The sequence below is a fragment of the Vigna angularis genome, chromosome 2 (assembly GCF_016808095.1).
Source record: "Vigna angularis cultivar LongXiaoDou No.4 chromosome 2, ASM1680809v1, whole genome shotgun sequence".
Lineage (NCBI taxonomy): Eukaryota > Viridiplantae > Streptophyta > Magnoliopsida > Fabales > Fabaceae > Vigna > Vigna angularis.
The window spans coordinates 50,404,183-50,419,712 of record NC_068971.1 but is presented as its reverse complement, the minus strand read 5'-3'; the positions used below and the strand labels follow the sequence as shown (position 1 = coordinate 50,419,712).

At 33.5% G+C, this 15,530-nt stretch overlaps 1 protein-coding gene across 2 annotated transcripts; it reads right to left on the bottom strand.

The window, feature by feature from the left end:
• Positions 1-1,684: 1,684 nt before the first annotated feature.
• LOC108328288 (uncharacterized) lies at positions 1,685-6,208 on the bottom strand. 2 transcript variants are annotated; one of them, XM_052873868.1, is made up of 5 exons: positions 5,788-6,208; positions 4,408-4,560; positions 3,578-4,267; positions 2,397-3,321; positions 1,685-2,108 (listed from the first exon to the last, which is right to left on the bottom strand). In XM_052873868.1, the coding sequence occupies exons 1-5, from the start codon at positions 6,127-6,129 to the stop codon at positions 1,807-1,809; spliced, it is 2,412 nt and encodes an 803-aa protein (XP_052729828.1). In that variant the 5' UTR covers positions 6,130-6,208; the 3' UTR covers positions 1,685-1,806. The 2 variants fall into 2 exon arrangements, with proteins under 2 accessions (XP_052729828.1, XP_017417615.2); XM_017562126.2 differs by having other exon boundaries at positions 1,921-2,108; positions 2,356-3,321; positions 5,788-6,206.
• Positions 6,209-15,530: the final 9,322 nt, after the last annotated feature.

The window sequence follows — 15,530 nt, the reverse complement described above, 5'->3', positions numbered from 1 at the left end:
GTCCTGCAGGAGGCGGACGCGCCAGGGTAGGAACACTCGTAGGCCGGGCTGTTGACGAGCTCGCCCCAGTTTTCTTCCGGGAGGCCATAAAGTTGGATTGGCGGGGGATAGGAGTCGTCATAAGCTTTGAGAAGAAACAAAACAATTCAGAAAAGTTAACGTTAGTATACTAAAGGTAAAAAAGACCCAATATAATAATACCATACCGAACGCCTTTTGTCCACAATCCTCAAGACTAAGGCATTCGACCAAGTATCGAGCGAAAATCTGGCGAGGGAGGGCATTGATGGTACGCACGGCCTCTAAGTCGGATGCTGTTAAGGCCCCTACAGAAATCGCCTTTATTCGCCGGGGATTTCTCGTCCAGTAAAAGGGGAACAACGGTTTCCCATCAGCATCATGGAATTCATGGCGGCCGGTTGCGTCAATTATTATTTTGAAATAGTACTGCTTGAAATTCTTGAAAGAATCAGAGAACGGACGGAACAACGCCCTCTCCCTAACTGAGGTAAAGGAGACCCATCCATCACTTGGGGCCGGCCGAACTTCAAAAAAGTGGAAAAACACCGGGATAGTGGGAGTAACCCCCACTGCTAAACACATGGCCAAAAATGCTTGAACGGCCGCCCAGGAGTTAGGATGCAGCTGGGTGGGAGCCACATTGACCTCTCGAAGGACGGCCATCTGGAACTTGGTAAAAGGCACCCGGAGATGGAGATGGGTGAAGAAGGTTAAGTACACATAGAAGAAGTCATCTGGACTTGCTCTCTTCCCATAATAAACCCTTTCATTTCTCAAGCTGACTCCCGCCCGAATCAATCGGGAATCTTCCACGTCCCGGACAATGTGGGTCCGGCCGACCCTCCGCTCCAAATCTTGACGAAAAGGATAGGCGGAAGCAAACAAGCTAGGAACGTAGGGAGCCCCTTCGCTCACCACCACTCCTTGACCGTCCGGCTCGAAAGGAGAGTCGTCTACACGGATGCCGCCCTTAAGCAAGAACATGGGCACGCCATGAAATATCCGGTCGCCCATGGTGACCGGCACCTCTGGTTCCGTCCCGGAAGACCCAACAGCCTCCTCCAAAAAATGAGAAGAAACCGAGCTTGGAGAATCGTCGCCATTCCTTGCCGCCCCTCCCCGGACTCCGCCCGAAGACTCAGAACCTGACTCGACAGAAATAACGGCCATTTATTACCTGAGGGAAAAGAAATTTGAAATCTTGAATGATGGAGGCAAGCGAAAATGACAGCGTCCCATCCCCTATTTATAGGAGAAGTTTAGTAACCGTTGGACGCATCCTCGCCGTCCAGATTTGGCACGACCAACGCTCCAGATTCGAAGACGCTTCCCCTTCCGCCAGTAGGAGGGCACCACGTATGCTTCCCGCCAAAAGTCCAACTACAAAAGCCCACAGGACACGGCCCAAACGCGAACTACTGACCCAAATCCACGCCACACTTGAAATCCTAAGTCCACTACGTGAACTAGGACTTGGGGGGCTTGTGTACCAGTGAGGGGCGGGCGCCCTAAGGAAGGACGCCCATTTCAACAATTACCGTCAAAGCGGTATATTACCGTCCGCCCATTTCATCATCCACGTCTTAGGCCCGGACGCCCATCCTAACACTTGAAACCCGTGGGATTACATCACCAATGACTAACAGGAACGGTTGAGTCCGACAAAGGCGGGCGCCCATGTCACACGGCATGAACAGGTCCCAAGGCCGGCCGCCCAATGACTAGATCCGTGACAATGGCCGGCCATACTGCTAATCATCTTGGCTTAATGAGAATCATCTTGGTTTAAGGTAAGTAGAGTTTAGAAACTATTGGGCTGTCATGGGCCGTGATTAACTTCTCACTAATCCCAAGCCCATAGCGAAAACTATAAATACAAGTCCAGGGTGAGTGGTAGATAGGTTGAATTGAATGCACATTTATTACTATCCCTAAGAAAAGCCATTGCTCTGAAACTGACTTTGGCATCGGAGAATCTTCTGCAGGTCTCCACCCCTCAGGATCAAGAAGGAAACTAAGACTTGAAGAGAAGATCAGCCATCGAAACTCGGTAGCAGGAGAATTGGGACATTTGGAACAGCACAGCCCTACACATCCGAAACAGATTGCAAATAAAAGCTCAACTCATCGTTGTCAGCATAAAAAAGCTTAAACCGAGTATCCATTTGTTAATCTAATTCAATTAAAAAATCATAAGAATATCAATGGTTAGCATAAATTTCAATTTACAGTGTGATTATATAGAATCATCATTTAAAGCTAAAGTGTATTGTGTTATTCGACCTCTGGAGTTGCATAACAAGACTGTAATAGTTGGGTATAGTGAAACTCAACTTGCAGTAGTCTGTGATGAAGGGATGTTGAAGAAGTGATACCTTTCTTAGCATCTACTTCCAATTCTCTTATAGGTATTGCAGCTAGGAAGCTTTTAATGTATTCTTTACATGCTTCCTTACCTCTGCAACATATAACTTCTTCTTCCTCACTTCTCAACTGTGCATCTTTTCCTTCACCAGAATCCATTTCCTTCTTTACTGATACTTTCGCCATAGTTTGTTGGTCGTTGGATGTTTTACCATCTGATATGCGAGGAACATCTGGCATTTTGTAAATCATCGTGCTGCTGTCAAATTTCAAGATATATGCTTGATTACACCCTTCATAAAGTCTTTCTCCCAGAGTGTCAATGATGTAGTAACAATCAGATTCAACTTTGAGAACGAAAAAATGGTCATTCCAACTAACAATATAAACATGAGGTTCACCAGTACCAGGACACTCTTGTTCAATACAACTAATCTCATCCCAAATGCTATCAAATGACATGGCACCATGTAAAAAGTCGAATTTCCCTTCATCCATGCCTTCAGGATGAAAAAAACCAACAAAAGATTTTTCGCAATCCACGGTAAGCGAACGTATTTTTGCTTCAATAATTGTTTCCAGGTCGAAATGCTTGTCGGGGAACCGCTCTTTATAGGTATCATTGTCGCACAGTTTCCTCCATTCTGATGAGCCTTCTCTGATTAGACTATCGAACTGAGACTCTATGGGCATGAGATCACGATTATTTTGAAACCAGTCAGCAATCACAGCAACAAGAGCTGTGCATGCACTCTCACCTGCTGCACGCTCACTGCGTTGATCAATTGAAGCAAAGAAGACTTGTGTCTGAAGCTTCATATGACCATCACGACTCATGATTTCTTTCTGCTTCCAACTCCCAACCACGAAACTGTCATCCCCAAATTCAGATATCGATGATCTACCTACAGATGTGTCCTCCTCAGTCTTGTACCACTGCATTAACACGAATCAAATAAACTACGTGTGCAACAAGACTTTGAAAACTCTACAAAAGTTTATGGCTTTTGCATCATACTTCCTATGAACATTGGACTATTATACACTATGTATTTGTTAGTTTACAACCATTAGCACAAAAATTAGAGTTAGGCTAAAACTGTCCTCCAAAAATAACATATTGCGAAGGTTTGCAAAACAAATTCAATAAGAACAAAAGAAGTTTTAGTTTCAATTCAGAAATAGTTCTTACACTCAGAGAAAGAGAATCATCGGAGCTAAGTTGACGACGATCAAAATCTATGTCATCACCGCCTTCTTCTGCATACGCCTTCTTTAACAACGGCTCTCCCTTGTAAGTTTTTGGAGATCTGAAACTCAACTTCCTCTTCCTCCATGGAAGTATGCTGCTTCTAGATCTTCGTAAATAAGGCTCAGAAGAAGAAGAAGAAGAAGAAGAAGCAGAAGGATCTTCCATCTGTGAACACTCAACATCAAACTTCGGTTGGCTGTAATAAACCCAGTCTTCATAATTTTCTCTCATATCGGAATTAAAAAATCCACCAGCATTTGCAGAAGCCAATGTTCCATAACGAAACGACTTACTGACACTGGAATACTCCTTCCCTTCATCCGTTTCGTGTTCATCATCAGAATCATCAAACCACTCGGTATCCAAAGGATAACTATATTCACCATCCTCACTTCTAGAAGACCTACCTTCACTCCCCTCTTCTTCAGGATACCCCTTTTTTGCTTTCTTGGAAGATACCAACTCTGTCAAAAAATTTACTTTCATACAACCAATTGTAGAAAGTTCACTTTTTTCTGCCAAGGTTGTTTCTCGTGACTTGGCTGAGCGCAATGACACAGGCACTGTAGATCTCTGAATTGACTCCAAGCTTTCTCGGGAAACTCCTTGCTCTGTCAAACTAATTGATATCTGCACACAATCAAAATCTGTTGAAACAAATGCAAAGACAAAACTTGAAAGCTGCTATGTTATATAGAAACAGAGAGGCCTGTACACTACGGCATGAGATGAGAAGAAAGAACTCAGAAAATGCTGTGAAAGAGACTCACACACAGTAAAGGAGAGGACTCTGCAGAACCTCCTGTTAGCGTGAGTGGAATGTTTAAATCGAAATCCTTCTGATCAGTCGAAGCTGCAAATTCAGCAATATTCAATAACTTCGTTCCAACAGCAGCCTTGCTTTTCGACTTCCGATCCGATACCTGCAAAAGAGAACAGTCCAAATTCCCTTTAGAGAAAATGATAATCAGATTCGTCACTCATTAATCGACCAAAATTTTAAAGGAAAATACAAAAACCATATATCATATAGACAATAAAGTCAACCAGAAGTTGGCAACAGAAGAAAATGTCCAATTTTTCAACTAAATCTCCTGTTTGTATAGTGAAAACCCAAGAAGTAACACAGTATTAATACCTTCATTTAAAAGGGAAGATGGGCAGATGAAACAAAAGACAAAACAAAATTCCGAACAAGTATTTTTCAAATTTTATTAGCCATCCTTTTATAAAGATTTTATTTAAATATTATGTATTAACATTTTTTAACCTAATAAATTAAATTATAAGTGATATATATTAAAAGTTTAAGATACATTAATCACTACTGTCTTTTTGTTTCTTTTTCTTTTCTTTGATGTCGTTTTATAGATAAAAGAAATCAGAAAACTATGGCAAATAATATGTTTATGACTTTAATGACCTAATATGATTGGTTTTCAGTAATTATTATCGCTACATAATTTAAAAACATATTATTTCATCCATCCATACGATTACAAAAAGGATACAAATTTTATAACAATTTTAATGTTATTTTTCAAGTACATAACTTTTTTTATTTAATAAATATAAATAACTTTTATTTAATGAAATATACAACTATATAATTTTTTACCTAAAATTAACTATGTAACTTTTTCGCTTAAAAATAACTATTAGGTACAATTTTTTTTTCAATTACCTTTTCGAAATCCTATTATTTAAAAAATCTAAAAGAATACTTTTTCAGATGAATTAAAACTTTGCCGTTAACGACGTTATATCATTATATTATAAATCAATATAAAATCTTTAGCGCTTGTGAGACTGATGATAATATTACGTCTTTAAAAGAAATATTTTGTGTATCATACATTTTTTAATATTTTGACAAATTATTTATATAATTAATATTTAAAATTACTTTTTATGACTCTTTTTTTCATGAAACGAAAATTAGCCTCTAAAGTTTGTTTCTTCCTGTGACAATCCAAAAGAACCGATGATCCAAAATCATCATACTACTAAAAAACCTTTAACAAAAATCTCGTATGATAATACAAAATCCCCCATCTCCAAATTCAGTTCAAAAAGTCTTTTCTTCTTAATTGGTGAATCCAATTTATAAATAATTTTAAAAAAAAATTGGTTGAGATAGAGGAACTAACATTGAAGAGAGTGAAAGCGATCTCCCATGGCTTAAAGAAATTGTCCTTGTGGCCGTTCAAATTGCATGACGTTTCAAACTCCTCGTCCCAGTCAACCACGGTGGCGGTAGCGCCGTCCACGACGGCCTCTTTCGTAGAATTTCTTGCGACGGAATTCCGCCGCAGAGAGCCGAGCGTCATCTTAGAACCCTTCCAGCGAATCTCCACGACTAATCTGGAACCTTCCCGTGCAGCGTCCGGCAGCAGATCACAGCCCTGGAGCCTCCGCACAATCAATCTGACTATGAACTTCTTGGAGACGGGCGGGGGCCATGGCCACCACTTCTTCATCCTCACCACCATTGGTCTCCTCCTGTTTTCTCACTGTTGTGTTATTGTATGGTGTCCCAAAAAATGATTGAAAGCGAAAATGGTGTTGGTGGAAAGAAAGAAAGTTAAGGTTGTTGCTGATTTATTTATGGAGAGAATGCGCTAAGGGTGACTTGGTCGATCATAGGTTGCGCTACTACACATGTTAAGAGAAGAAGTCGTTAGTTTGAGTTTTAAGAAACAGTTTATCCTTTGTTACTGGTTGGTTAGTTGGATGGATTGGATTACATTAATAAATAATACACCATATCATCTTTAAAACTATTTTCAGTTTTTTCCCTTTAACCAAATTATACATTTTTGGATATTCTAAATTTAATTTGATGCAATTGTCGATTTTAGAAATTAATATTTTTTTATATCAATGATTTCGTTTTATATATATATATATATATATATATATATATATATATATATATATATATATATATATATATATTATAAATCGACAAACAAATCAATCATATATAAAAAATATACTTACGATTGATTTGTTATCTAAAAAATTATCTAACGTGCAAGTGAGTAAAATTTTTAAAATATTATAAAATATGTGAGTATAATAATTGTAAGGGCATGCAAATTTATAAAAGGGCCTTTGGGCCTTATGTGGGGCAGCCAGACCCATCAGACTACGGTCAACTTGATCTTAGGAGGGGCTCTTCAGAACCCATTTTCTTCTCCTGAACTTCATTTCTCCTTCTCTCTAAAACTCTTATGCCATAAACTCTCTCTGCCTTCTCTCTAGATGTCCAGTTCAAAGAACTGTAGGAATTTGATTTTTGTGTTGCCCAAGCATCCACAACGTAGAGAGCTCCATTTCCACTGATTGTTTTGTTCATTCCAATTGGTAAGTCGTTTTCCCTTCTCCTCCACTGTCTTTGAATCTAGGGCATGTCACTTTACTAGTTGCATGCAGCTGGTAGTTTTTCCCTTTAGTTTCCTTGTTCATTCTAGCTCTAAGAGTTGTACTCTACTCCAATTTTGTGGTTTGTAGGTCCTGTTGAACTTGTTTCTGTGCGAGGGTTACTGTTTTGGGGCTTCTTCTAAAGTGTTGTGCTTATAACCACCAAGGAGCTAATTATTTTTGTATGAATTTATTTTATAAAAATATATGCATATGAATGTTGAACTGTTGTGCTCTTGTGAAACTGTTTTAAGACTTTTATTGTATTGGATGTTATAACTGAAATTGATCTTGTTGGAAGGTCTGGAGTAAGGGTTCTGTAATAGCATGTATATGGGTATTAAATAGATGTACAGGTACTGTTTGAGGTTGCTGTGCGAGGAAGTGAAAATATTAAAATTAGGCATTTCAGATTTAGAGCGGGAAATTTAAATAAATTAATTGTTAATTGTTGAGAGCCTTTCTTTGTTGGTAGGATAGAGGAACCTTAAAAACCTGAGTTGGCACATCCCTGATCATAGAGCAGCCCTGGCCTGGTCTAGTCAGTTGTGACTAGTCATATGTGCTGACGTCAAAGGTGAGTTTGATGCGTTCAGACATCCGGTGACCAATTGGAGTAAAGAAAGATCTCTACTAGGATGAAAATAAAGGCCCTTTTGGAGGAAGTGAGGTAGTGAATTTGAGAGTTAGGGGTTCTGGGTATAATTGGGCTATTGGGGCAGCCTTAGCAAGTGGATTGTGACTTGTTTGAGTCACCAAATTGGTCAGAATAGGTACAAAGTGTTAGAATTGGGTTTGGGGTCCTCTAGTTATTGAGTTAGATGTTTTGGAGTAGAAATTGAGTTGGTTTAGTACATCTAATTCCTATCCAAATGACCAATGCAATACTTTACTTTCATCTATAAACATGTTTCATATCAATATTAGTGTTACTGATTTTAGTTTGTTCATTTGGATATGTTTAAGATGCACCAATCCCAGAAAAATCACGTTGTTGTCAAAAACTGATAAAAATAATCGATTATCTCACTTGATAATCGATTATTTTAGTCAGAGAGTTGTATCCTCTTCAAAGCTCTCGCAAATAATCGATTATCACATATGATAATCGATTATTGTCGTCGGAAAATCATCCAGGACCGTTTTGGGTGGTTTTCGGGGTTCCGGATATCATTTTTGGACGTTCTTTAGGTCGTTTTAGGGGTTTTGGGCCTTTCCGGAACTGTTGGTGATAGTTTCAAAGTTATTTTCCTGGTCTAAGTATGAGTTTAAGGGGTTTTGTGTTGTTTAGTGGGTCTTCTTGGACTGTTATTGTCTGTTAATGTACATGGAATGGTTTCATGTGATTTTTGATGACTTATTAAGTTGTTTGTGGTCTTTTGAAGTATAATTAGTATTATATCTATGTTTGTATGCAATGTAAAAGTGAAAGTATGTGATTTTCAAGGTATGTTTGATGGACGTAATTCCATGGACCTCACAGGGGGGTTACATGGTGGTGCCCTATGTTATGGACGTAATTCCATGGACCTCAAAGGGAGGTTACATGGTAGTGTCCTATGTCATTGAACGTAATTCCATGATCCTCAAGGAGAGGATACATGGTGGTGCTCTAGTGGTGTGTAGAATGATTGCATGGTAGCTCAGTCTTGGGGGTTTTCCTGACACTCCAATGGTCTTTCATTCTCAAGTAGAGAGGATTGATCCATTGGTGAGGAGTAGTAGGAGGTCCTAGTCTTGGAGGCTTCCAGTATGCTCCAGGGCGCAGAACGGACTAACCTCGTGAGTGTGGTAGGGTGGAACCCATTGGCAACGGTTTTGCAAAGCAGTAGAGGCCACCATGAGTGCATAACCCGCCATAGCTCGGTAATCATTCTAGTCCGGACGATTCGGTTTATAAAGTAACAAGTCTTGTGATGTCATTTTACCATGTTTTGAGTGACTTTTGCATGTCGTGTGAGGTTGAATAACATGCTTTTTATATCTAGCTCACCCTTGCTTGTTTGTGTTGCTTGTGTATGTTTCTTTTGCGATGATCATCCACTTGGGTGGGAGCAGATGGCGAGGAGGTTCTTTTGGAGACGACCTTGGAAGTTGAGGAAAATGCTGCTGTCTAGTCTCCTTAGGATGTTATCGATTATTGTCTGTATTTTGAAATACTGTTTCTCTTTAAGTTTATAATTTAGATCTATTCTGAATTGAAGTTTAATTTCTGAAGTTACTTTGAGGATGACTGTAATCCTTAATTACTCTTGACTGCTTTCCTATATTATGCATAATGACGTCTTTATTATATATGATTTTCTATATAATTGGGATGTCACAATAATAAATGAGAAAATTGAACAAGTGACGAATATGAAAGCATATATATTTATAGATTTTTTATCTCTAAAATAAAGATTAAAAAGATAATAAAAACAAATGTGAGATATAGTTAGTTATTAAATATATACTACCATTTACTTATATTTATATATATATATATATATATATATATATATATATATATATATATATATATATATAATGGAAATTTAACCACTAAAAAAAGTGTAGCCTTATACAACAAACCACGAAAAGAAATTATACATTGAAGTTTGCGTCAAGAATACTTAAAATAATGTGCTTTATGTAAATTTTATAATAATTTGTACTTAAAATCTAATTTCGTAATGGATTAAAAAACAAATATAATTAATTAAAATATAATAAAACATGCATTATTTAAAATATATAAATATAAACTATAATCAAACAGTAAATAAAATAAAATTAATCAATTTAAATTTGATATTTTTAGTTTTTTTATTTTGAAATGTTTTTTATCCTAACTTATTTTCCAAATATACTAATATCTAAATAAACAATTTATGTTATATCAATCAAACTTACTACAAACTTTTTACAAATATGTGAACACTAATAAAATGTGTTAAAATATGTACTATGTATGAAATATGAAGAAGAACAAGGGAATAATGGATATTTTTAAAAGTTATAGAAAATTTAATAAAATAACACATGAATATTTTATTGATAAAAAATTAAAATATAAGTAGAATATTTTTATTTTCTCTATAGCATATAAAATTCATTTATTTTTCTTAATTAGAGCGGAATCATAATAGAGAGTATTTCAGCTTCATATAATCAAAATCTAAGTTATTTTTTTTATCTTTTTCCAGTATCAAATAATGCTTTTGGTTGCATGCGAGCAAGATGGAGTCGCATGTGATTTAATCCTACTCAATTTGTCTCTCTCCTTACTCATGATCCTGGAATACCTTTCGAATCATGGATTTTATGTGAAAATATATTTACTTCTGGATTTGAGCAGTTGAAAATATGTTTTGACTACGTTAAGAAAATTGTGCATGATAAGAGAAACATGAAATTCAGTTGTTTGTTTACTATTGTTTTGATTATTTAAAACGATTGAAATTCAGCAAGTCAGTTTAATGTGCCATGATGATTTTCTGGTCGTACGGGCGGTCCATGCTAATATTGTTATAGGATATTTATCTTATTTATCTTCATTGTATCTAGGTTACTTTAATTATCATGTACGTTTGTATCCATTTATTTTTATAAATAGAAGATTATGAGAGAGTAATCAAGTTTTTAGAATTATTTTACAATTTAATTCTCAAGTCCCGTTCCGGTTTCTGTCTCGTAGCATCTTCGTCGTCCGACGCTGCTCTCTGCCGGCCACCGTGTGCCATCGGTCGCCACCGTCCGCCGTCGTCGGTCGCTGTGCGCCGTCACAGTTATGTCCGTCTAAACCCTTAGGGTTTTCTTGTTTCTCATGGGTACAATTAGTTTTCTTAAATTCATCAAGGATGAATATCAAGAGTATTTAAGGTTAAAGTCTAACAACTTGGCACAACCATCTCAATCTCCCAGTACATCAACAACCTGCATTTCTTAATTTATGGAAGGTCAAAATTCATGGGTAATTGATTCAGGTGCTTCTGATCACATTTTTGGTAATATCTCTTTGCTCTCATCTATTTCTTGTGGAAAAACCTGACACAATATCATGATAAATATGATAGATATCCTAACAAATACTATATAAGTGAGTATTTTCTTCATGTTTGTAGCTCTGAGTGCAATTCTAAAGCCCTTAAAGTGTTTATTTATCTAAACATAATTATTTCTTGTCCAACCATGCTTTCTTGAGTTACAACTTGTTTTCTTCCATCAGAATTGTTTCCTATTTCCTCATTTCACGCATTCCATGAGAAATTATTAATTGAAACACAAGAAAAAATAAAAACACATTAAACTTTTGGAACACACAAAATTATGATTTATTCTAAAAGTATACACACAAAACGTAAAATCAACAATTATTATAACTAAACATTGTATTACTTAGATCCAAACTTTACGGTACCTTTTACATATTTGGGATTTGAACTTTAACTAATAGGTTACACAAGTATGTAGATTTGTGGTTAATGAATGACTATAATTTAAATAAGTTTTGAATTTAATGAGTAACTTGTAAATGTTAATGATGCGAGCTTCAATAACTTGTATATGTTTGGGAATATAAGCTTTTACGAGTAACTTGTAGATGGTTAGAGATTTGAGCTTAATTCATGATTTTAATTTAAGTATCTTATGGGTACCTGAGGATTCAAGCTTTAAAAAATAGCTTGTGAATATTTGGAATTCAAGCTCTAATTAATAGTTTGGAAACTGAAGATCCAAGCTTTAGCGAAACAGGCTAATTGAATTTGATTTAATATTTAAGTATATATCCAATAACTTATTTGAGAAGACTCTCATAAAAATAGATAAATAAAATGTTATTAAGAATGTGTCTTATTAAAACTTGTTTGAAAAAAACTTAACAAAGAAAAAAAATTCAAACTAAGAAAAAAAAGTACACATATCTCTTATGATAATAAGTTATCAAATATGTCCTTAATATTTTTTACTGAATCATCCCTATTTTTAAGTAGTTATATTGTTTATTTTATTCTTACTTAAAAAATAAGAGTTAGAAAAGCTTTCACTTTTCTCATATGACTAAATTTATATATATTTTTTATCTAGGTAAAGCTTAAACATTAAAAAATATTTTTTTTAAATATTGTGATAAATAAAAAAAAACAATAATAAAAAAAACAAAATAAAAAAAAACTAACTTTCAAACTGTTTGGCCGGTATAAAACCCCTTCACAACTATATTCAGTTGTTTGGGACTTAGGGGACTTATGTACTATACCGTGTGTACTAGTCGCCCCTCTCGAAAGTTGTCCATAACTCACGGCGTACAATCGATCTGTTAATGGTTGAAGCCACCGCAGTTGGGCGACAACACCGTCAGCACGTAAGCATGAAAACATTAATGAGTAATTATTAGGTTTAATGGTCATATCAAATACAAATATACGATATTAATGAGTAATTAACATATTATATTGTCTAAAAATATATTGTATTAATGGATAATTAATGGGCTTGATGGTTATGAAGCCTATAAATACGAGATTAATGTCCAAGTAAAGACACTTTTTTCGAGAACCATATTAAGATCTTTTTGAGAAACATATCTGACTTGAGTGTTGAAGAGTTCTTTGCATATCAACCACCAATCAGGAAAGAACATCTGAAAAATTGGATGGTCGGAGGAGTTCAAAGAAGAGTTGAGTGATCAGAGGAGAGTGAAAAATTGGACAATCGACCTTAGACCCTTCCGATCAAAACACTAACTAATTAAAAAATATTAATAAGTAAATACATATACTATTAAAAATGTATTTTTTTAAGTTATTCTAAGATATAAGAAAGACTAAAAAATGAACAAAAGAAGGAGATAAGTAAAATTACATTCAATGAATATAATCACGACTATGGAACATTTAGTTAATTAAAAAGAATTAACTTACAAATTTATGAAGTGAAGGAGAAAAGGAAGGGGTGTAAAACAAGAGAGAAAGAAAATTTGGAACAAGGGATTATAAGAAAGTTTAATCATCTAAAAGTATTACCCGGTGTCACTCCAATTATGTGTCTTACTAAGTTTTTATTTATTTACAATTATTTATTTCATTTCATTTATATCTAGTTGTGTACTACCATTTTAAATTAATTTTTATTTTGTTATTATATTTGTTTATGACATTCTAATTCACAAATTTATTTAAAGTTATTGCTTTGATTTTTATTTTATTTTAAACATCATGAATATATATATATATATATATATATATAAAGTAAAAATAAATATTTTTTATTCAATAAATTTATATAAAAGAAAGTTATTTATATGTTTTATTATTATTATTATTATTTTTTTATAGTTTTTGGATGATGTATAGATTATTAGTAAAGAAAAATGACATGATAGTCATTACATTTTACAATCCTTATAAATATCCAAAAGACCAATGAAAAAGTATTTATGATCACATTTTCAAAACCAATAAATATATACACATATATGTCTCGTTCTCATTTTCATCTTTATCTTATCTGTTTCATTCTCATTTTCCATCTTTATCACCATTTTAAATTGCCAATACAATTTTTAGTTTGTTAAGTAACTTAAAAATAATGTTAATCTTTAATATACCCTATTATCTTTAATTTTGTTTTATTTGAGTAACAAAAATTTTGCTACACAATTATTCACCAACTCTCTCAATAGTTCAGTTGTTTCATATCTACTTGAAAATTTGTTCTTTTGTTACACAATTTTTTATCTCATTTATTAACAATTTGACTAGTTAAATATTCATTAAGTTCAATCAAATCTGTAAGATACTTCCCATTTCAATATTTAAAACAATAATAGAAAATTATTTACCTATTTTCGTAGACTCTTGACATTTATGCATTTGTTACTTGGTACTATATTTTAATATTTATGCAAATTTCTTCTTAAGAAAAAGATTTTTCATATTTTAACGTTGAATTTTTTATAATATATAAAAGTCACAATGAAAAGTAAGCCACGAATCATTGATCCACACCAAGGGGTGGCTTAACTCACAGAAGATTTGCACATTAATAAGTTTAGCTCGCCTCACAGAATCACGAGTTTGTAGGCTTACAGGCTGACTTTGAATAAACTACAAAATAATAAAAAAATATATTTCAACTTCTAATTCTGTATTTGAATATTTAATAAAAATAAAAATATAGTTGAAGTATATCAATTATAAAAAAAATTAAAAGATCAATAATTCTCTATTTACTACAAAAATACTGAAATATATTATGAATAAAAAAGAAAAAAAAATTAAGTTTGCATCTATAAGTATATAATATAAATGAAATAATATTAAATATATTTACCGTACAAACAAAACAATACTTCGTCGTTACAAATATTTTTAAGGATTTAAAGAGGACATAACTCTCCTTAACCTTTTGTTCTAAATTTTTTAAAAATGAATATATATATATATATATATATATATATATATATATATATATATATACATATATTAACTGTCCAACATTTTTATTTTAAGCTTGTGGCTTTCTCAAAATTAAATATCTTTAAAAAGGATTATAAATTAAATTATCGAAAATAAAATTCTTATGAAAAATAAACTCATTTTAAAGATGCCAAAGTAGTACTATTATTCTCCCATGAAGATCGAGATAAATTTGAATGGAAATTGGTGTCTCAAATAAGAGATATGGACTTGTGAAGTGTAATTCATGATAAGTATAAAGGATGAATTCATAAGTTTTAATGTTTTTATATTTAAGGAAATCCTTTTGAAGATAAAAATATTAGCTATTATTCATGGTTTAGTTTGTTTTATAAATTTTATTTGGGTATAAATACATTTTAATAACAAGGTATACTAATGGGGACACGAAATGGAATTAGATGCGTACATATGAAGACTGTGTTAAAAAGAATATGATGTTAAAGAGGATATATTTTTTAAAAAAAAAATTGACTATTTTACTGTAAATTTTTTAACTAATTTGAACATTTCAGTCCAAAAGATTGACCAAGTACTCCTATTTTTGTTAATGGAGTACTGTATAAGCAATTATTGCTTATTTAGATTTTTTGTTTATTTTCCATGCATAATAAAAGCCAATAAAAGGTATTAAGTTTGGTTATATGTAAAAGGAAATCTAAAATAAATTTAAAAAATGCTTACACATACTATTTTTTATCAATTTAATCTTTAAATACACTGATAGAAAATTGCACGACTTTTCAAATTTCAAATTAAGATGATTAATTTCAAATTAAAATACATGCTATATCTTTATTTGATTTAAAAGTGTTCGAACTCAATAGATCCTCGGTGGAATCAAGTTTGTTTTATCTTCCCGTGGAGTTTCATTTTCCAAAGCGATAATAGATTAATAGATTAATGGATTTATTAATTAATAATAGGATTAATATTTTTTTTTTAAAAAAGGTTGGCGAAAAAATTAGAAATGTGTGATTGCTGTTTTAAAACGTGATAATGGT

Coding starts and splice junctions, on each gene's coding strand:
- LOC108328288 (XM_052873868.1), bottom strand. CDS start 6,129: ATGGTGGTGAGGATGAAGAAGTGGTGGCCATGGCCCCCGCCCGTCTCC. Junction 3,322..3,577: donor ATGATTCTCTTTCTCTGAGT/GTAAGAACTATT, acceptor GTGTTAATGCAG/TGGTACAAGACTGAGGAGGA. Junction 2,109..2,396: donor GGAAGTAGATGCTAAGAAAG/GTATCACTTCTT, acceptor TCGGATGTGTAG/GGCTGTGCTGTTCCAAATGT.